At 43.8% G+C, this 18,930-nt stretch overlaps 10 protein-coding genes across 10 annotated transcripts; 4 read left to right on the top strand and 6 right to left on the bottom strand.

Annotated features, from left to right (window-relative positions):
* The first annotated feature begins 48 nt into the window (after positions 1–48).
* V2V93DRAFT_374599 (uncharacterized protein) lies at positions 49–1,319 on the top strand. Its single transcript, XM_066911278.1, has one exon. The coding sequence runs from the start codon at positions 166–168 to the stop codon at positions 1,105–1,107; it is 942 nt and encodes a 313-aa protein (XP_066763789.1). The 5' UTR covers positions 49–165; the 3' UTR covers positions 1,108–1,319.
* V2V93DRAFT_374604 (P-loop containing nucleoside triphosphate hydrolase protein) lies at positions 1,177–2,702 on the bottom strand. Its single transcript, XM_066911279.1, has 6 exons — positions 2,498–2,702; positions 2,356–2,427; positions 2,000–2,180; positions 1,770–1,939; positions 1,653–1,715; positions 1,177–1,600 (listed from the first exon to the last, which is right to left on the bottom strand). The coding sequence occupies exons 1-6, from the start codon at positions 2,530–2,532 to the stop codon at positions 1,543–1,545; spliced, it is 579 nt and encodes a 192-aa protein (XP_066763790.1). The 5' UTR covers positions 2,533–2,702; the 3' UTR covers positions 1,177–1,542.
* Positions 2,703–4,141, bottom strand: V2V93DRAFT_374606 (Clavaminate synthase-like protein). The gene is made up of 6 exons (XM_066911280.1): positions 3,852–4,141; positions 3,675–3,789; positions 3,409–3,611; positions 3,290–3,355; positions 3,146–3,229; positions 2,703–3,078 (listed from the first exon to the last, which is right to left on the bottom strand). Exons 1-6 carry the CDS (start codon positions 4,033–4,035, stop codon positions 2,717–2,719), a joined length of 1,014 nt encoding a protein of 337 aa, XP_066763791.1. The 5' UTR covers positions 4,036–4,141; the 3' UTR covers positions 2,703–2,716.
* V2V93DRAFT_374613 (uncharacterized protein) lies at positions 4,139–6,731 on the top strand. The gene is made up of 6 exons (XM_066911281.1): positions 4,139–4,407; positions 4,461–4,514; positions 4,579–4,633; positions 4,691–5,064; positions 5,125–5,377; positions 5,436–6,731. The coding sequence occupies exons 1-6, from the start codon at positions 4,264–4,266 to the stop codon at positions 6,647–6,649; spliced, it is 2,094 nt and encodes a 697-aa protein (XP_066763792.1). The 5' UTR covers positions 4,139–4,263; the 3' UTR covers positions 6,650–6,731.
* A 124-nt stretch (positions 6,732–6,855) lies between these two features.
* Positions 6,856–9,792, top strand: V2V93DRAFT_374615 (uncharacterized protein). Its single transcript, XM_066911282.1, has 3 exons — positions 6,856–7,378; positions 7,448–9,401; positions 9,475–9,792. The coding sequence occupies exons 1-3, from the start codon at positions 7,031–7,033 to the stop codon at positions 9,582–9,584; spliced, it is 2,412 nt and encodes an 803-aa protein (XP_066763793.1). The 5' UTR covers positions 6,856–7,030; the 3' UTR covers positions 9,585–9,792.
* Positions 9,619–10,551, bottom strand: V2V93DRAFT_78743 (uncharacterized protein). Its single transcript, XM_066912791.1, has 3 exons — positions 10,057–10,551; positions 9,787–10,000; positions 9,619–9,731 (listed from the first exon to the last, which is right to left on the bottom strand). Coding segments are annotated over exons 1-3 (675 nt in total). The 5' UTR covers positions 10,516–10,551; the 3' UTR covers positions 9,619–9,729.
* A 168-nt stretch (positions 10,552–10,719) lies between these two features.
* Positions 10,720–11,775, top strand: V2V93DRAFT_374619 (60S ribosomal protein uL13). Its single transcript, XM_066911283.1, has 3 exons — positions 10,720–10,846; positions 10,903–11,025; positions 11,081–11,775. The coding sequence occupies exons 1-3, from the start codon at positions 10,813–10,815 to the stop codon at positions 11,521–11,523; spliced, it is 600 nt and encodes a 199-aa protein (XP_066763795.1). The 5' UTR covers positions 10,720–10,812; the 3' UTR covers positions 11,524–11,775.
* On the bottom strand, positions 11,657–13,524 carry V2V93DRAFT_401733 (uncharacterized protein; the record flags this gene model as incomplete). Its single annotated transcript, XM_066912594.1, has 2 exons — positions 11,657–12,942; positions 13,459–13,524. 2 exons carry the CDS (start codon positions 13,522–13,524, stop codon positions 11,776–11,778), a joined length of 1,233 nt encoding a protein of 410 aa, XP_066763796.1. The 3' UTR covers positions 11,657–11,775.
* Positions 13,525–13,806: 282 nt separating this feature from the next.
* On the bottom strand, positions 13,807–15,973 carry V2V93DRAFT_374628 (glycoside hydrolase superfamily). Its single transcript, XM_066911284.1, has 6 exons — positions 15,805–15,973; positions 15,649–15,747; positions 15,568–15,583; positions 15,395–15,502; positions 15,146–15,342; positions 13,807–15,092 (listed from the first exon to the last, which is right to left on the bottom strand). Exons 2-6 carry the CDS (start codon positions 15,719–15,721, stop codon positions 13,951–13,953), a joined length of 1,536 nt encoding a protein of 511 aa, XP_066763797.1. The 5' UTR covers positions 15,722–15,747; positions 15,805–15,973; the 3' UTR covers positions 13,807–13,950.
* V2V93DRAFT_374629 (uncharacterized protein) lies at positions 15,974–18,791 on the bottom strand. The gene has a single exon (XM_066911285.1). It carries the CDS (start codon positions 18,550–18,552, stop codon positions 16,132–16,134), a length of 2,421 nt encoding a protein of 806 aa, XP_066763798.1. The 5' UTR covers positions 18,553–18,791; the 3' UTR covers positions 15,974–16,131.
* Positions 18,792–18,930: the final 139 nt, after the last annotated feature.

The following is an 18,930-nucleotide window of genomic DNA, read 5'->3' on the forward strand; positions in this document are numbered from 1 at the left end:
CATTGTTTATAAAGTGAGCCCTTAACCGATGTAAACGACATCTTCAGAAGCAGCTAATTTGAGTCCGGGTAACTGTTAAACTTTTTTTTTTTCGGGTCTTGGGAGTTATACTACGCTAACTTTTTTTCGGAATCACTGCTTGACCTTTAAAGAGACAACCAAGAGATGTCTGAAGAGAAAGTAAGAGAGGTTTCCGTGGGAATTGAACCCAAAAAGGAAAAGAAATTATCGAAGCGAGAACAGCGAGCTTTGCAATTTCGATCCGCTGTCAAAAATGCAAAGATCAATAATGATTCAACTACAGCAATAACAGCAAGCGAAACCCAACCGCAGGCAAGTGACTTTGAAGATGAAAATGAAGATAATAATGATAAAGAAAAATTATCAAAGAAGAGAAAGTTTGGGAAAAACGAAAAGAAGATGACGGCTGAGGAATACGCTTTTGTCAAGAAGGAGAGAAAAGAGGCAAAAGAGTCTGCGAAACGAGAGGTTGCTGAAGCAAGAAAGAAGCGTAAAATTCAACCAGATGAGCAACCACAAGAAGAAGGACCTAAACTTTCAAAAAAACAACGAAAAGAGCGAAATAAAGAAATTGCTGCTCAACAACTTGCACAAAAAGAGAAGAAACAACAACAACAACAGCAAGCAAAAGATCTTATTTCAAACAACGCCGCCCGATTCATCTTATTCTTGGGTAATCTTCCGTACTCTGCAACGATAACTTCTCTATCCGAACATTTGAAAGCAAGTAACCCAGACCTCATCCGTCTACCGACAGACAAACAAACCAAAAAGGTTAAGGGCTTCGCATTCGCTGAATTCGTAGGCGAAGACGCTAGCAAGCGCATGAAAATTTGTCTAAGGCTTCATCATACTGAATTCGAAGGCCGCAAGATTAATGTCGAGTTGACTGCTGGTGGTGGTGGCAATAAAAGTGAGAATCGTTTACAGAAATTACGCATGAAGAACGAGAAACTAGAAGAAGAAAGACGGGAAATTGGTGCCGAGAGTAGGAAGAAGGAAACTGCGAAACAGCATTTGAAAGCAGTCGAGACGCCGAGCGCCGGCTTAGTGCATCCTTCGCGAATGGCGCAGGTTACAAATTGATCACTGTTTAAATCAAATTGAGTGGAGACTGAAGAAAAAGTACTTAACCGATAGATTTTTTTTTGTTTGTGCATTATTGGCGCATTGTTGTCATATGGGAAAAAGATAATATAAAAACATATTTAATAGGTGAGCATACACAAAACAAATGCCGGAATGAATTAAGCAAATTTTGCAAATTAGAAATTTAAAAAAATTACAACAAAAAGCAGATCACGCCGGTATATAAAAATAAAGGAAATTACAAAAAACACAAACCCAAAAAAAATATAAAAAAAAAAATAAAAAATAAAAAAAACGAGAAGAAACAGAGCAGATAACGATCTCTATTGTTAAAAAAACAAATAGCAATGATATACAAAAAGAGAAGATCGAGAAAGAAATTTTTCATGCATTACTTTTCGTATAATCTCATCTTATTTTAATATAACGATTTTACAAAATCGTGCACTTCTTTTGCTTCTTGGGAACCACCTTTGGCGCAAGAACGGCTCTGTATCGATTATTAGACTCGATCATTGACGCTAGAACACCAGATAACATACCTAATCGCCTCATCAAACACATTTTTAAGCCCCTTTTGACTCAAGGCAGAACATTCAAGATACCTAAAACTCTTTATCAGTATAATTCTGCCAAATCATTGAATACTATAAACTCACTTGACAGCATGGATATCTCTAGCCATTTGTAGCCCTTGAGGGTAGGTTATAGGCGACATACGCTTCTCCCTCAGTTTATCAACAACTTCCTCGTCTTCTCTAAGGTCAAGTTTGGTGCCGACGAGGATGATTGGGGTGTTTGGCGCATGATGTGAAATCTCCGGGAACCACTAAGAAAGTTTAGTTAGCTGAAATACATGATGTCCAGATCAGAAAGAAAAAAAACTTACTTTTGTCCGCACATTCTCAAACGAAGGTGGGCTCACTAGTGAGAAGCAAATTAGGAAGACGCCTGTTTGGGGGTACGATAGTGGTCTGAGACGATCGTAATCTTCCTGGCCGGCAGTGTCCCACAGACCGAGGTTGATTGGTTTTGAGTCGACCATCACGTTTGCAGAGTAATTGTCAAAACTAGAGATGATACCCGGTTAGCTTGATGAAAAAGTAATGGATGGAATATGGAATGGAATATGGGGCAATATCAGGTAGATCGATAATAGGAATATCGACCAGCCAAACAAAACTGCTCTCGACTAGACTAATCGATAATCGCGTAAAATTGGATAAACAAAATGATTGAACGTACACTGTCGGAACGTATTCTCCAGGAAAGGCATTTGTCGTGTAGGATATAAGAAGGCATGTCTTGCCTACGGCACTGCGCTCAACACACAGGTCAGCGATAGTTGCGATCGAGTACAGAATACCACAAGAGCGGGAATACATACCCGTCGCCAGTGACGACACATTTAATGCTCTGCATTGTATGAGCTGAGCTGATGAACGGTAAGCAGACCTAGAAGGATGAGGAGATGGTGAGGAAGAAGAGAGTACAAGTCCTACGCTGAGTTTGGGTGTTCGATCTTCCCCTTGCTTAACCTCGCACTGGGTTCAGAACCCTCTTTATTGTCAGCATAATGCTGTTTATCTGCTACTCTATACGGCAATTAATGTATTATATTTGTTAATTCATCTGGTGAATGGCAAACTATGCGCGAACATGTCCTCGCAAAATTAGAAAGTGCCCACAGCGGTCCCGTAAAATCCATATCATACCAGTAATTAACACTACAACACAGTCCCTCGTCGTCGGACACCTGCGATACCTTGTGGAACCACAGCGCAGGAAGATATAATATATCGCCTGGATTCAAGACAACCTCCAGGACCCGGCACTGCGCTTGCCATGCGTCTGACATGTCTAAAGCGTCTGGATCGGCTGTTGGCCAGGGAATTGTGTCGCCATCTTCCACGACGGTGAAGGTGCCGTCGCTGGTCTTTGTGTAGTATGCCTGTCGTAGATTCTCTTCTATGTGTCGACCTTCGTTAGCTGTGTATATAAGATGGTATTGGCAACTGAGATATAAGAGATGGACCTTTTACGCAAATGTATTCCGTCGGCGCTATCAGTTTGAACACCTTTCGCCCTAGAACCTGCACATGGAGATTCTCATATGGATCTAGAAGGCATACGGTCAGTAACACGCTCTCTCCCGTTATAATCATATATATGAGTATGCCTTTATGTAAACTAGTGACGCTCTTACTGCTTCCTATCCACAGATTAACCGCATCAGGTTGCGCATCTAACTCTATTTGTTACCCCGGTTCATTCTTCGTCTTTAGTAGTGATACTTACCAAAAGCCTCAGATGCCCATGCCAGCTCCTTGTCGATATCCTCGACTAGCTTCGGAAATTCGTTTGGCAAGTTATTATTCTGCGACTGCATATAGCATACACCGCTTTCTTCTCCACTCGTCAATTTAGCCATAAAGTCTGTGAATAATAGTGTTGAAGTGCACGGCTGCACGAATTGCTCTCCTAATGGTGCGTCTGCATTTCTTTGATTGGCATCCTTGTTAATTGATAAATTGTTGGAGGAGTCAACTGTCTGAGGATCATACCCGAGCGGTGTCTCTGCTACGAGCACACTTGAATCACCGAGCGTGTCCAGAAAGAACTGCTTCGACCATTTTCGGCCAGAAGCGGGATCAAGCGCCGGCCAATCTGCAGCAGCTCCTGCAAAGAGTATCAGTCAGAATTGCGCTCTTGCAGATACATGCTGATTAGTTAAATCATACCGCGATAGACTATAGGAAAATTACTGTGCACCTGGCGAAGAAATTCAAGCGCTGAAGGCGAAAACGGTGCGTCGGGCACGAAAGAAGTCGTAAGTTCATGACTGAGCTCAATCAAATCTTTCAAAGCATCTTTGAGTCGTATATTCTTCTCTTCATCGTCTGCTACTAGGCCATTGTTCTTCATTATCGACAAACAGTAGAGTAAAAGGGTATCGATAACCAGTTGGCAAGGCAAGGGTTTTTCTATACCAAAAAAAGACGTACGTCACCTTCGTTCTTGAATATGTAGCAGACCCCCGCGAATAAATTTTCTTTCTCTTCACTACAGTTGTAATATTTTATATTTAGCCTAAACCAGCAGCTTGTATTTTGTACTGCTTCTTCACTAATTTCTCGGGTATAATTTATCGCAATGACAGATTCGGCGCCAAGTACTCCGGATCTCGCGAGCACCGCTTTCGTTGGCGCGGGAGCTCCGTCCACAACAGCGACTCTGACTTCGGATCCTCAAGCTGCGTATGAGAATGAGCGAGTTCAAAGTGTGCTGCAATCTGATGTATGTGCATTATTATAACTCTTGTTCTTGGTGGTACTAATTTCATGGCGTAGGTTGGCGTTGAGGTGCTTCTGAAACGACTAAAATTGAGTATTGGATCTGGAAAGGTCTGCTTTTTTTTTGTTTTGTATTCTGTTGGTTTTGAAGCATTGCTAATCGAACTGCATCCAGGAATTTTCTTCTTTTTTGAAAAAACGCGCAGCAGCAGAAGAAGATAACGCGACAGGTAAATTGTTCATATTGACAATCTATAAACACTCTTTCTAACATTCACAAATAATAGCACTCAAAAGGTTAATCCGCTCAACTCAAGAAGCAATCCGCAAATCTGATGGTCGTCATGATTCTTTTTCTAGTCGCTTAGAAGAGGCTATGAGGATTCACGAGCAAGTCGCTGATCACAGTAGCAAGTTTGCGGTAATGGTCAGTGAGATGCATGATAGTTTAACAGACTTATGCAAAGAGACTGATCGTACGAGGAAAATGCTCAAAGAGAAAGGATTAAAGGAAGAGAAAAATGTAGTTGATGCTGAGCAGACTGCGGTGAAAATGCAGGGTAGATATAATACTCTTGCTGAGGAATTTGATCGCGTGCGGACAGGCGATCCGACTAAGCGTTCACTGAACAAGTTTAAGAACAACAAAACAGGACCACAAGTGAGTTTCTTTTTTACTTAATGATGCGTCCATGCTAGGGCTGGACTAATTCTTGGCCAGTACGAGGAAGAGCTATACAGGAAAGTAATGACCGCAGAAGCAGAATACAAACAGCGAGTTCAAAATGCGCAATCGATGCTTCGAGACTTGCTTAATGTGCAACGACCAGATACTGTTCGACAACTTCGAAACACTCTCGAGACTTTTGACGCTGGTATGACGCTGCTGTTGCAGAGATATTCGAATCTTTGCGAAGCGTTGTACCTAAGTAAGGGATTGGCCGTTAGTCCCATGAAAGTCGACGAGTTCGGAGGTAAGAATTATTTCTTGCTGATGAAACAAAATTTGGAACTAATCTTGGATTGATATAGCAAGAAGCATGTCTGAAATTGCCAACGAGGTGGACAACGATTCTGATTTCGTAAAGTTTATACTGCACGAAGGGAGCGGTAAAACGCTGCGCCGCAAAGAAGTCGAATTCAAGCAGCACAAGGCGGTAACGGGCGGATCATTTGCTGCTGTGACTGCCGTAACGCCAGTGACGACACGGCCAAAAGCTGTTGCATCGACGCCTAACGCGATCAAGGGCGCCGGTGTAGTGGGGACCAGTACTGCGGCTGCGAGCGCGATGGCATCGTCGTTGCGACAGCAGCAGACTGCTGCAATGAAACCCAAAGCATCGCCTGCGGTTCCTGCACAGCAAAAATTTATCCCGTCTACAGCGGCTACAGCGGCGACGCCACCTTCTGGAGCAGACTCACAGTACAAGACGTCGTCTATGTTGCTACCTGATGATTCGCCCGGCGCAGCCACCCCGTCTACACCTACTTCTGCCCCGGTGGCTGCAAACTCTCCTTATGTGTCGATTCCGATTCCACCGGTGCCAAATGGAAACAGTAGTCGTGCGGTTGAGAATCCAGCGGCGATAGACTCGTCAAAGACTTCAGAATCGGCGCTGCTAGCGACGCCTCAATTTGGACGAATGTTTGGAGTGCCGCTGGAAGTACTTATGGAGGCTGAGCGAGTACAAGTGAATGTGGAGAACGTGGACGCGCCTGCGTTTGTGATTAAGTGTATAGAGGCTGTTGATAAGTTCGGACTTGATAAGGAAGGGATTTACAGTATACAGGGTTCGTCGCAGGAAATCGAGCATATTCAGAGCATGTTTGAGAACCAAAATCCGCTGTTTGTGGATATTAGTGATCCAGCTGCCTATCACAATGACGTTTACGCCATTGGTACTTCGTTAAAGCTGTATTTTAAGGCACTTCCAGACTCGCTGTGTACCGATATTGCATATGACAAGTTCTTTGAAGCATCTAAGATTGCAGACGACAATCTACGACGCGATAATATGCACTATTTAGTGAACGAGTTACCGGATGCTAATTATACTACTTTGCGGTATCTGATTCTGCATTTGTCACGGGTTCAGGATAATTTCCGGGCCAACAAAATGACGATCAGGAATCTGGCGAACGAGTGGGGAACGTTATTGATGGGTGGTGAAGCAAAGGATGCAGAGGCACATGCGGTGGTTATTGGAACGATCTTGACGAATTGTTACTCCATTTTTGCAAGTTAACGATGCTTGCAGCAATGGAACTTAGTGAATGTGATTTATGAAGATAATTATCATTTTTTAACTCTCGAAACTGATAGAAAACTTACAAACTACATTGAACACCGTAATTCATTTTGAGTGCGATGATTGCTAACGCTTGCGGCTCAAGTCACGTGCGTGAGGAATGGCTGCAGTTCGTACTCCTGTCCTTGACTGTGTTTGATCATCGTCATCCTCATCGCGTTTCAGCTAAACCTCTTGCCAATTCGGCAAGTTCTCGATTAAAAAAAAATCAGCCTAGCAGCTTTGAAAGTTACCGCTACCACGGAGCATTCGAGCAGTATCTCGTGCGCGGACGCGGGCTGCGGACTGCTCGGCGTGCTATTCTATCCGTACTCGGCCATGCGCAACAAGTTTAGGCCAAAGCACCAGCGTCTAGTATTGCAGTGCTTTCCTGCGGGCCGTGCAAGCGAGAAACATCCTAATGCGAGTGAGCTTTCGTATTTGCTATATTACGTTGCCAGTCGTCGCTCAAAGTTACTTAAAGTCGGTAGCTTTCTCGAACGTAAAGCAAAAGCTGACCTTTGGCATGCGCGAACTGGCAATGTGCTTGTAATCCTTGATATCTCGAGGGCACTGATTGACAAGTGTCCTGCGGATCTCAATTTGTTTGCAGACCATGTGATTGCTGTTCTCACTGCAGTGCTGGACTCGAATGATCTGGCGCTGTGTCAGTATGCCGAGGCCACGGTGTGTATTTGGATTCCTGCAATGAATACTCTGTGCGTTTAGTACTGACGTTTGTTTTCCTCAACGTAGTTTCAGTCTTTTTGTAACCATCATGATGGCGACCTCCTCGCAGATGACCAGCTTTTCCTTCAAAAATTTGTCAATCTCCTCAAGCTCTACATGTCCATCGGTTCTCGTTCGACGCCTTCGCACGACAACGGCTGGAGTCTCGTCAGTCTGCGTGCTGCAAAATCAATTGCCTCTTCGGAAGCGATTCACTCATCCAATGGTCAACTGCGTGAGCAAATCAAGATCATAGCTCCGCCTGTCCTCGAGCAACTTTACTCTGACACAAAAGACAATCTGTTCTCTATAAATAACCGGACGCAGAATTTATCGCTGGCTATGCGGAGGCAGTCGGAGGATGGTGCTTCGCGGTCTAGCAACGTCTCTGCTGACTTGGCTGAGGCGGATTCCTCCGATACAGAGCAGGAAGCAAATCTTCTTGCTATGCAAACCCTGCGCAAACTATTCGAGTCTGCCGAAGCCGGCGCGTCGCAGGTGAACTATGCTTCGCATACCGTTATACGATTTATTCTTGCGCGACCAACTAATGAGTCTTGGGCAACTAGTATGATTGATCTCATGGCGCAATGGACACCAGTACAGAGCCGGTTTGCGATACTGAGAAGCCTGCTCGAAGTCCTAGCTTCGCTATCGCGCGATGATCTCAAGCAAAAGCTTGTTGTCACGCGTCTTATCTCTTCATTATTATCTTCAAGCGTTAATCTTGCCGGTCTTTCGGTTCTCGACGTGCTCCATGTTCTGTTTGGTCAGATTTTGGGACTTATAGAACGAGCGCCGGCGGGTGGTTTAGCGGCTGATCCTGAGCGTCAATCTCTTGTTAACAACCTTGCGTTGGCGACTGGTGACCTTGCGTCACATGTCTATTACTCTAATCAAATTGCTGATATGGTTACAGAAGTTCTCGTTAACATGCGGCCGGCCGCCAGTGGCGTTGTAGAACATTCAACGAGTAATGGAAGTGATCATCATAGCAGAAGCAGTACGGCGAACATTAGCAGCGACACGCCTGAGTCGCCTTCGACGGTGAATTCCTATACCAATCTTGAAAAATTTCTGTCGAGAACAAAGGACTATAATGCTTCTGATAAAGACGCTATTGTAGTTGGTTTGCGCACAGTCAAAGAGATCATACAGATAGCGAACAGTATTGAGACTGGAGTCAAGCGCAATGTTGTCCCGCTACACGCATGGGACCGCACAGAGTGGGCACTAACGGACTCTAGTCGTGCTGTACAGTACGCATATGTTGATGCGCTGCTCGCATATTTTAAGTTCGAGGCGGCGTCGGATACCAGTGGGACTTTTTCGCTTGGAAAGCACGTATCTTCGACGAGTGGATTTCTTGCAAAGTTACATTTAGCAGTATACGATTACGCTTTGCAAGAGTCAAATATCGAAGAGGATTACCGTATTATAAATGCGGTCTTGCTTACGCTACTTGATACATTGGGGAATTTTGGTATTTTGTACGGACTACCTATGGTGTTGCAATTACAGGACACTATTTACGGCCAAAAATCTGGCTTGCCGGGAAATAAAGAGCATTTGAGATCGAGAAATCTAATGTATCTTGATAGCATCATCTTGACATACATTTCTGCCGTGGCGACAAAGTTAGGAGCTGAGTCGCTAGCGAAGCACGTTGATGCCGATATTGCTAAGGCCAAAACGTCTGAACACTGGCAATATGCAATCACAAATCCTCCAAAGGCGTTAGCTGCCAACAAGATATTGTCAGAGAAGCAAGTGATTGATGAGAAGAATGCAGCCAGTCCAAAGAAGATGGAAATCGATGTAGAAAGTTCTGATGGCGATGACTCCGAAGTGTTGTCGAACAATAAGACAGGGCATGTTGACCGCAACGCTGTTGTTGATGCCATTGTGGATGTCGATCTACCTGATCATGTCAAGCAGGAATTCGTTGGACCATGGAACCGAGAATTAGTTCTCCAGGAGAGTAAGTTTATTCTTATATATATATGTGCGTGTGTGTGTGTGCAAAGGCTGTTGCTAATCAATAGGAAATATAGAATCGGATCCGAGTCAGCCGTCGATTGCAGATAAAGACTTCCCGCTTATTTTCCACGTTGTTGCAAATTCAAAGTCGAGGTCACGGAAACCTGTTCGGGCGGCATGGTAGATTGTCATGTCTGGTTTTGTGAAGATTCTGATAGTCAAAGGAAGGAAGGTTGTCTGGTGAAGTTTTCAATGTTGCTATTTTAAGTATTTATTTGCATCGAATCTAGACATTTCTTTGTCATGTGATGAATTCAATTTCGATTTTGTCCTATACTGTTGTTAGAGAAACTCATATAACTTTCGAGAAATAAAAAGTGATGTACAGACAATGTGCAAGGTCATTAATTGACGCTCCCTTGTATGCCACCGATCAGCGACTATTTCAAATATATGCTGCGAGATTGATTCACGATATAGCAAAGCGCAAAAGTCAATGTAATATAGAAATGAATGACCGAGAGCAGGTTTTAGAGGCACGGCTTTGAACTGAGATTGTATTGGATCAGTGTCGGCTGCAGTTACTGCTGGCGTGAGGAGCTGGGTGGCTAAGTTAGTCTGTGCGTCTGGTCATTAAATCAATACGCAAGGCATACTATTGTAGATATTTTATAAGCTCGTGTGATATGTGTCAACTTCTTTAAAAAGCTGGTCATCTCCCGGTGACCTTTGGTTTGGTTATTGCGCATCGCCGGAGAGTACACGGCGTTCATGGAATCAACAACAAGCAAGCCCGGCTTTCGCCCGCTCTCTTCTAACTCAGCCACAGCCTGGAGTAAACCAGTTGCATCAAATACACGTACAAGAGAAACACGATCAAGAACGTGCTCGAGACGGCTGTCGTCGACGTCGTCTAGGTGAGCGCAGATGATGTCGCGAAGGAGAAAGACCTGGAAACTGCCGACGACGTCGATCCAGACCGCCTCAGTTTGCGCGTTCTCGACCAATTCAACGGCAAGATGGTGCATTGCCAGTACTCTCGACGCGTCCTCCGCCGCTGAGCCGGCGACGACGCTGAGTCGCGCGCGCGAGAAGAGCCCTGCAAGCTGCGACATGTCTGATTAGCTACGCGACATGTTGCCTGATTGAGCAGGCAAGCATCATCGTTGGGAGAAGAGAAGCGCGACGAGCGTGATCACCAACACGTTTTTATTAGTCATTATTTTAGGGCTTAACCCTAACAGAAGGCAGTCACGCTTGGGAGCATGGCGGGAGTCGGGCGGCGCTGGCTAATCGATTGACTTGCTAGCTAGCAACCGACCACCTCCAAATCATATCATCGGCCATTCAGCAACAACGAAGACTTCTTTCTCCAGCAAAGCAGTTTTTCTACATTGTTGATCTTCTTCGCAATGAGCACTTTCGAATCGGTTATTGTCATTGACGGTATGTGAAGACTGACTGATTCAGCTATCATTATAATCTAACGCAATATTGTGCAGGCAAGGGACATCTCCTTGGACGTCTTGCTTCCATCATCGCGAAGCAGCTTCTCAACGGCCAGCGCATCGTCGTTGTCAGAACCGAGGATCTCAACATTTCCGGCGAGTTCTTCCGTGCTAAGCGTATGTTTATCTCGAGTATTTTGTTTGTATAAAAGATGTACTAATTCCTCTTCAGTCAAATACCATGCCTACTTGCGCAAGGGAACCCGCTACAACAAGACCCGCGGTCCTTTCCACTTCCGCGCCCCCTCGCGTATCTTGTACAAGACCATCCGTGGAATGATTGCTCACAAGACCGCTCGTGGTAAGGCCGCCTTGGAGCGCCTAAAAGTGTTTGAGGGTGTTCCTCCACCATACGACAAGAAGAAGCGTGTTGTTGTTCCCCAGGCTCTCCGTGTCCTCAGACTGAAGCCTGGCCGCAAATACACCACCGTCGGTCGGTTGAGCCACGAGGTCGGCTGGAAGTACCAGGACGTTGTCTCTCGTCTCGAGGAACGACGGAAGGTCAAGTCGGCGGCTTTCTACGCCAAGAAGAAGGCCGAGGCTTCCAAGGTCGCTGCTGCCACGAAGGAGGTTGCTGGCGAGGTTGGCGAGAAGTTGGCGGCGTTAGGTTACTAGATGTTGTGTATAGGTTTTTGCAAAAAAAAGTTATATGGCGGTCTCGGCGAGTCTTAAGTGTGTCGAAAAGCAAAATGGAAAGGGAGTGTTTAAACGGGCATAGGGAAAGAATTCCTTCTTACACATATTGGTTTTATGTCTAATAAGCGCTTTGTTTTTTGTAATTTATGTATCTATCGATATGACAATCAAACAATTCAACTAAAACTGCCCAAAACTCCATTAGATTGATCAATATACTAATATACAAGCCTAATTTACAGATATGCATCGTCCTCCGTCTTTAGTGCTATCCTTAAGTCGTCGTGCAGTAGCACGTCGGGCAATAGCCTGCTCGGCTGCTTCAATCTTGGCCAGAGAATTACGCGCAACGCGTTCATCTAGCTCGACTTCTTCTGCGCGAATGTACTGCCAGTTGCTGTGTCTTGAGCACCGTCTTTTTTCAAGCATACAGACGTCCTCGTCATTATTTTCCCTCTCGTCGACATCACCTCCGAGAATCTGCCAAATCTCTCGTAAATCGAGCGGCACTTGAACTTGCTGTTTGCGTTTCCGCTGTCCTCGTTTTGGTTTCTTATCTGAAGTATTTGCACTGGCGGCAGCTTTCTCCTCTTCTTCAAGCTTGGCTGTCAATTGCACGCGTTTTTCTTCTTGACGAAGCTTAAATTTTTCAATTTCTTGCAATGCACGTTGACCTTCCTGCGAATCGCACCAATTCTGCCATTCTTCGTCATCCCACACAAGTTTTCGATCAAAGCCACAGATTGTCTTTTGAGCGCTCGCGCGTAGCTTCGCGTAGTCTATGTATGTCGCTTTGTTTTCAATATAGCGTAATTGAGAGTAGATTTGCATTCTCTCAGATTCAAATGAGTCTAAGTTTTCTCGCTCTTCAGGTAAATAAATATCTCGGTCCTCATTTTTTGGAGTCGGTGTTGGCGTGCGTGTATCTGCTGGGGTGGCAGATTGCGATGAATGAGGTGTCGCAAGTTGTATATGCTCACCAAGCTGTTTGAATCGAGAAAGTGATCCAGAACCACGGATTGCGGCGACTAATTCTGCTGGAGAGATAGCTTGATTTCGCAGACCGTCGTCCGTATCGTGTGTGTGGGCTTCGATGTTTAGCTTGAACCATTCGACGCCATGTTCAGGACTGCAATATTTCGATCTTTTGATTACATTCCCCGAGACTTTATTCTTTTCAAACAGCGCTGGAAGTTTACAACTCGGAAGTAAACATTTTCTTTTCCAGTTTGATGTACCCAAGTTCTTCTTTGTACAATTTGGACAGCAATAAGACTCGATCAATTCAGCGTCTTCCTCGGCGACGTCTACGCATCGGCCATGAAACCACTCGTCGCAAAAATCGCAGCCAACCATCCAAAGACCCATATCGGGTTTTCTGCAGATGCAGTAGACCGTCTTAGATGTCGATGCCATGGCTGATGATAAATAGTGCGGATCTGATGAGTGTGAGGCAAGTTCAGGAGTGGGAAAGTTCTCCCAGCAGTAAACTTTATTTAAAATGTTTTTGCAATAGAAAGTCTTGATATTCAGTGTTAGCTCATCAAAGTATATTCAAAATGCTCACCTTTTGTCCAGATTGCTCAAATCTGTTGATGGTACGTTATATCTAGTATGATATATATTGTGATACATATTAACAGCATTAGATCTCTCGATCATCTACGGGAAACTACCGCTTCGAATGTAAATCGTGTCCCTACGAATTCCCCATTCACGAAAAAATGGAAATATACGAGCGTCGCGCAATGAAGCAGAAACAATTAGATGATGTCTTAGGCGGTGCTGGATCATGGGATAACGCCGATCAGACGTCTGGTGAGTTAACATCATTTCTATTACTATCTTGTGGAGGATGCTAATGAACTGGATGTAGCGCAATGTCCGCAAGATTGCGGGAATGATAGAGCTTACTATTTTCAATTGCAAATTAGAAGCGCCGATGAGCCTATGACAACTTTCTACAGGGTAAATATTCATTTTTTGTTTATTTGTTGTGTTGTAATGAGTTTAAACACTGACTGCTGTTCGACGGATCTAGTGCACAAAGTGTTTTCACCAATGGAGAGAAAATTAGCTGACGCTTGGTTTTTTTTTTTCTGGCTTTTATTATCATTGTTATGAATTCGGCGTTATACTTTGTTTCCGGGTCTGTTTGATAGTTTTCATTCGGTGTTTTGGTACAAAAATTCATTAATTATGCTATCTTGGCTGATTCATTAATCAGTCTATGCTTTTTTACGCAGCCTTACAAAATATAGAGGCTTTCAGAAGAGATTGACGTGATATTTTTCTTTCTGATATAATGACATTAATGAAACTGGTTTCTATTCATTCATTACTTGGTTTATTTCCCATTATTTGATCACAACTACTTATCAACACTATCATTTCTATTTCGATTCCTCACTCTTTACCAAGCCCTACACCAGCTTTAAAAGATCCAAACTGATCCCGGCCATATGCATCATCCTTAACCCAAATTGCCATCGACACAGCAGGACACGTAAACGTTGCATATCCATCCTCCCCAATCTTAACCTCACCTTTCTGCCAACCCAACACGTCAGTCCAGACTTCATTCTTATGATCTTCACCAACAAACATGCGCTTCTCGCCTGGTCCAGCGTTTGAAATCACCACGGCCATTCCATCTGGCTTGTCCCATGTTCCCCGTCGAACCCAACCTACGCATGTCTCAAAGTCGAAATAATCATTCTGATCTCCATAAGCGTATAACTTTCTCGCAAGAATAATGTCCGGTAATTGACCGCCACAGCTAGGTTCCTCAGCGAATTCGCCCAAAATCCCTTCAAGATCTCCCCAGAATACACAGGGATATCCCTCACGTCTAAGAAGAATGAGCGCATATGCGAGCGGTTTGAAGAAACCTTCAATAGGCGCCTCCAGGGCCTGATGCGGTTGCGTATCATGATTCATAACCAACGTAACAGCAGCAACTGGTCGTGCTTGCACAAGTGAGCCGTTGTAGATTTTGCGTAAGTCATAGGACTCTGTTTTTGAAGCCTCAGAAAAGTTATACACGAGCGGTGCGTCAAACAAGCTGAATTTCGAGCCTTCCATACGATCAAGATAGGCAGTCATATCCGCGAGCGAATCTTTCCAGAACTCTCCTACAAAAAAAAAGTCTTCTTTGACGTTTGCTTTAAGATTCTCAATAAATTCGCGCAGATAGTCTTCTGAAAAGTGCTTTACCGCATCGAATCGCATACCTCGAAGCGACAGGAGTTTCGCAATCCACACTCCCCAGTCATTGATATCTTGCTTCACTTCAGGGTGAGCATGGTCAATGTCAGCAAACATCAAATAATCAAAATTTCCTTTCTCTGTATCAACTGCAGCTGCCCAGGCCTTGAACTCTCCCTGAATCTTATAGATGGCTGTCTTCTCACTGGCAGCATCATAATCTGTGCCGGAGAAATGCTCCCAGTGCCATTTCATTTGCGAGTATTTATCGCCCCGACCAGGAAATTCAAAGCCGAGCCATCCTTCGATCTCATGTGGTTCTGAAATCTCTTTAGTGCGATCTGTATGGATCATTATCAGCTTGAGCAATTCTCATAGAAGTTATGCAACGTACCTTCAGGATCTACGTCAACTACCAAACACTTTTCTGTCTTGTCTGCAGCTGCCTTGTGATTCAATACAGCATCAGTGTAGAGAAGTACGTTGCAATTCTCGGCCACGGCAGAGAGCTCAAGTAAGTCATCCTTTGATCCCCACTTAGTTGGCTTTGATCCCTTTTGATCAAATTCACCGAGATCCCATAAGTCATAACTAGATCCGAGTCAATATTCAAAACACGGCATAAGAGTATTCAAAAGCCTACATGTCGTAGCCATTGCCTGATGATGACGAGGCTTTGCACGGAGGCGGGATCCAGAGAGCGGTGATACCCATATCGCGGTACTTTGGCACATCACGCGCCAAACGTTTCCTACATGATAACCAAAGTCAGATAACGAGTGCCAAATAAAATGTAATAGATAATGAAATGCTAACCAGTGAGTATGATCATCTAAATATTAAGGGATGTCAGCTTCTTGCTGTCTTCACAGAGATATATCTAGACCATGATCGCACCAGGGATGTACCACTCGAATGCCTGCAACAAAGTTGCGTTTTCAGGAGTCGGAGACATTTCTTTTTCAGCCATTCGTAATAATGATATATCTTGATAGTCTAGCTGAGGATTAATTGAGATTTCAAACTACAGATAGAGGACAGGGAGAAGCAGACCCAGGTTTATAGGTTTCTATGTTCGAGCAGCTTGCCGATCGTTCTTGGCTTTTGCGAACATCGTTCTTTCTTCTTTTGACACATGCTCTCTCTAGTTTGGTTATCAGTATGATATTGTTTACAACCGGTTTAATCTGCATTGATAAATTTGAACATTTTGATCAGATAATAGCGATAGTAGCATTAGATCATTGTGAGCGCGCCGCTGATGTTTGTGCCAGTCATCAATCAAACTTCAATCTACGTCATCGCTTATCTTGGCGTCTTCACATATTGTCGATCCCCAGAATACAGTTATCATACATTTCTTCAAATATATACACACACTCATTCTTCTGAATCCCACTTTACATCACGTTTCTTATATACACGTCTCAATCCTCGTAGGGCCTGATTTCCTGCCTTTTCTCCCGCTCTCATCGCATTTCGATACCGTCTTTCTCTTTCATCGTTCATCTCAGCAATTCTTTGTTTAAGATTCCTTTTAAACTGAGCATCCGCATCTTTCAGGATCCTAGACAACGCATGATGATCAGGATTCCATCCTCTCCAATGATCTCTAGGCATCTTCTCGTCTGGCAATGGTAGAAAACAGGAGCGCTCGGTAGCTGGATCAAATCGACTATACCGAAACTCGTCGTACCACAGCGGCCTCACGCCTAATGCCCGCGAGACTGCATACCTATCTTTCCATCCAATATGTCGTAGTCGTTTTTGTCTTGTGATAGTGCGAAGGCTAGGCTCTCCGAATCTGGGCCAGGCTAAATGCTTCATACATGCCTGCCATAGATACTCTTGCGGTCCTGAGCTATCCAGAGATGACTTGAGATTGTAAGTAAATGGTGACTTGGAGTAAAGATTCCCTGGCTTTACCCTAATCATAGGTGTTGATACCGGTCGCAGCTTTGCAGCTTTTGGCGCCTCTGGCAATTTCAAAAGCTCAAGATCTCTCTCGATAAATTTAAACCACAGCTGAGCCCGCATCATTTGCAACGCAGTCTGTTCCAGCATTGCAAGTCCTTGCATGCGCATCCTGCCATATAGCATTTCCAATACTGTATTTGAGTTTGAGTGCATACCAGTTTTTATCACTCCTCTGATTAGGAAATGATATGAGAGCGCGTCAAGTGACACGTTATAGTGCTGCGTCATTAATCCCACTATTCCAAACATCCAGTCTGGTCTTTGCAACCCCGACATTCTCTTTAACAAAATATTCAGAGTAGTAGTCGTTGGTTGTAATTTCCGTAGCGCAATCATCCGCTTCAACAAATAATACGCGCTAAAAATTCTTCGTTTAGCAAGCCAGTCAATTATTGGATGAAGAGTCTTGAGACCACAGATGTCGGCAAATCGGTTTTGAATGGCCCACATTATTCTAGTTTGAGAAAGGTACGGCGCCGCTTCCATGAAAAAACTCTGAATCATGGCATCGTCCATAGTATAACCCTGAAATAGCATCTGTTTTATAATTTCGACCTTCAAACGAGGACCAGGCGTGATTTTCAAAAGTAAAGTCCATGTATTTCTATCAGCTGGAATTGACAGACCCTCCATCAATTTCAAAACCTTGGCAGCCAGAAATAAGTTTTGCTTGCGAATGCATGATTTGAGAATGTAATTGAAAGTAGTGGTGTTTGGAGATATGCCCCTATCAATCATGCGATTGAGAAATTGAATCGCCTGTCGCGGAGATCTCGTCTCTGAAAAGTAGAGAATCGCATAGTTGAACGACAATGTGGATGTCAAATGCAAAGTTTCAAGATTATTTGAACTAAATAATTGAAACAGAATATCGGAAACGTTGCCAAATCGTTTAGAGGCATTCTCAGAGGCATACTCGTAATAAACAATTTCGTGCAGATACTTAATAAAAGTCGCTTCGGTAAATTCCTTAGGGTGGATGGGGAGCGGATCTGTGCGGATTCTGCGATGACGGAAAATTGGAATTGGCTGAATTTCAAGCGACTTTAACAATTCCTCGTCATGAAAATCAAGAGAACTTTTCTCTGGATTTAATGGAGATATTTGTAGTATATATCGTAAACATCGCTTGAAAAGATCTAAAGTCTCATTCGATAGGCTTTGCATCCGCGTGTCACTAGACACCATATTGCGAATGTCTTGTGGGAAATAGTATCCAGAATCGCTATCGTCTTGAAGTAGCTCAGTTTGCCGCTCAGTTCGCATCTTCTTAACAAACGATGGCATATGATCGCAGGGTTTCAATACGTCGTCTTCCGGAAATTGCTCAAGGCTTTCGTAATATAATCGCCTAGACTCAATCTCTTTCTCAATTTCTGGGAGATTAGATGAGATTTCTCGACAGAGATCTAGAAGACTGTTGTATCGAGCGACATCGGCCGCCGACACAAGAGGAGACACAACTTCAGACTCCAAATACGAGTCTTGCAATATTCCGATCAATTTCTCATTCTGTGTCCAGTCTTCTGGCCATTGGTTAAGCGTCTCATGTAGTCGTTTGTTCCTGCTCTTGACAGATTCGTACGATTCGCGGCTAAAGCTTTGTCTTTGCGGTGCTGTATGCTCTACATCATCGATTGTAGACCAATAACTTGGGATATTCTTATGCTGATGCTGAGACACTTCAGATTGAATTTCGGAATTCGCCACTGCTTGTATGCTAACTTCGCGACGGGTATTCGAACACTCGTTGAGTGTCTGTATAAAGCAACGATGTCGCCTACAGGAATTTCCCCTGAGTCTTAAAGTTCTCCATAAGCTCATCGAAGCATAGACCCCATAGATATTTTTAAAAATTGCGAAAGGCAGATTTGGTCATGTTTGTGTAGATTTTGGTGGAGACTGGGTATGAAAAATTGGAGGTTTGAGGAATAGAAATTCGGCAACCAAAAATACTGTGCTAGTTGAAGTACGGTGTGTAAAGTAAGCTGACCAGATACTGCGCGTGTACTTTAAGCAACTCTGATGGTTTAAAATTTTACGCAGATTAAAATCATTCATTTTATGATAGAAATAAGTATACTATTTATATAACACTACAAACTAATCTTTCCTATATAAATATGTCAATGTTCTCAAGCAAAAGCAACAACTGTTTTACATTTACGCAGGGGCTGGTTCATACCCTTGCCCTATATATTT

This window comes from Kockiozyma suomiensis, assembly GCF_038497685.1.
Source record: "Kockiozyma suomiensis strain NRRL Y-17356 unplaced genomic scaffold V2V93scaffold_14, whole genome shotgun sequence".
Classification (NCBI taxonomy): Eukaryota; Fungi; Ascomycota; class Lipomycetes; order Lipomycetales; family Lipomycetaceae; genus Kockiozyma; species Kockiozyma suomiensis.

Excerpts from the sequence above, each read along its gene's own strand:
- V2V93DRAFT_374599 (XM_066911278.1), top strand. The coding sequence starts at position 166 with ATGTCTGAAGAGAAAGTAAGAGAGGTTTCCGTGGGAATTGAACCCAAA.
- V2V93DRAFT_374615 (XM_066911282.1), top strand. The coding sequence starts at position 7,031 with ATGCGCAACAAGTTTAGGCCAAAGCACCAGCGTCTAGTATTGCAGTGC. Across the intron at positions 7,379-7,447 it reads GTCAGTATGCCGAGGCCACG|TTTCAGTCTTTTTGTAACCA; the intron begins GTGTGTATTTGG and ends TCCTCAACGTAG. Across the intron at positions 9,402-9,474 it reads AGAATTAGTTCTCCAGGAGA|AATCGGATCCGAGTCAGCCG; the intron begins GTAAGTTTATTC and ends TAGGAAATATAG.
- V2V93DRAFT_374619 (XM_066911283.1), top strand. The coding sequence starts at position 10,813 with ATGAGCACTTTCGAATCGGTTATTGTCATTGACG. Across the intron at positions 10,847-10,902 it reads ATCGGTTATTGTCATTGACG|GCAAGGGACATCTCCTTGGA; the intron begins GTATGTGAAGAC and ends AATATTGTGCAG. Across the intron at positions 11,026-11,080 it reads CGAGTTCTTCCGTGCTAAGC|TCAAATACCATGCCTACTTG; the intron begins GTATGTTTATCT and ends ATTCCTCTTCAG.
- V2V93DRAFT_78743 (XM_066912791.1), bottom strand. The coding sequence starts at position 10,515 with ATGTCGCAGCTTGCAGGGCTCTTCTCGCGCGCGCGACTCAGCGTCGTC. Across the intron at positions 10,001-10,056 it reads CTTATAAAATATCTACAATA|CTCCTCACGCCAGCAGTAAC; the intron begins GTATGCCTTGCG and ends TTAGCCACCCAG.
- V2V93DRAFT_374629 (XM_066911285.1), bottom strand. The coding sequence starts at position 18,552 with ATGAGCTTATGGAGAACTTTAAGACTCAGGGGAAATTCCTGTAGGCGA.
- V2V93DRAFT_374604 (XM_066911279.1), bottom strand. The coding sequence starts at position 2,532 with ATGCAGAGCATTAAATGTGTCGTCACTGGCGACGG. Across the intron at positions 2,428-2,497 it reads TGTGTCGTCACTGGCGACGG|TGCCGTAGGCAAGACATGCC; the intron begins GTATGTATTCCC and ends TGTTGAGCGCAG. Across the intron at positions 2,181-2,355 it reads GGAGAATACGTTCCGACAGT|TTTTGACAATTACTCTGCAA; the intron begins GTACGTTCAATC and ends TATCATCTCTAG.
- V2V93DRAFT_374606 (XM_066911280.1), bottom strand. The coding sequence starts at position 4,035 with ATGAAGAACAATGGCCTAGTAGCAGACGATGAAGAGAAGAATATACGA. Across the intron at positions 3,612-3,674 it reads GTAGCAGAGACACCGCTCGG|AAATGCAGACGCACCATTAG; the intron begins GTATGATCCTCA and ends TGCCAATCAAAG. Across the intron at positions 3,356-3,408 it reads ATGGGCATCTGAGGCTTTTG|ATGCGCAACCTGATGCGGTT; the intron begins GTAAGTATCACT and ends AAATAGAGTTAG.
- V2V93DRAFT_374613 (XM_066911281.1), top strand. The coding sequence starts at position 4,264 with ATGACAGATTCGGCGCCAAGTACTCCGGATCTCGCGAGCACCGCTTTC. Across the intron at positions 4,515-4,578 it reads TGAGTATTGGATCTGGAAAG|GAATTTTCTTCTTTTTTGAA; the intron begins GTCTGCTTTTTT and ends AACTGCATCCAG. Across the intron at positions 5,065-5,124 it reads ACAACAAAACAGGACCACAA|TACGAGGAAGAGCTATACAG; the intron begins GTGAGTTTCTTT and ends ATTCTTGGCCAG.
- V2V93DRAFT_374628 (XM_066911284.1), bottom strand. The coding sequence starts at position 15,721 with ATGGCTGAAAAAGAAATGTCTCCGACTCCTGAAAACGCAACTTTGTTG. Across the intron at positions 15,343-15,394 it reads TCAGGCAATGGCTACGACAT|TTATGACTTATGGGATCTCG; the intron begins GTAGGCTTTTGA and ends ACTCGGATCTAG. Across the intron at positions 15,093-15,145 it reads AGTTGACGTAGATCCTGAAG|ATCGCACTAAAGAGATTTCA; the intron begins GTACGTTGCATA and ends TGATCCATACAG.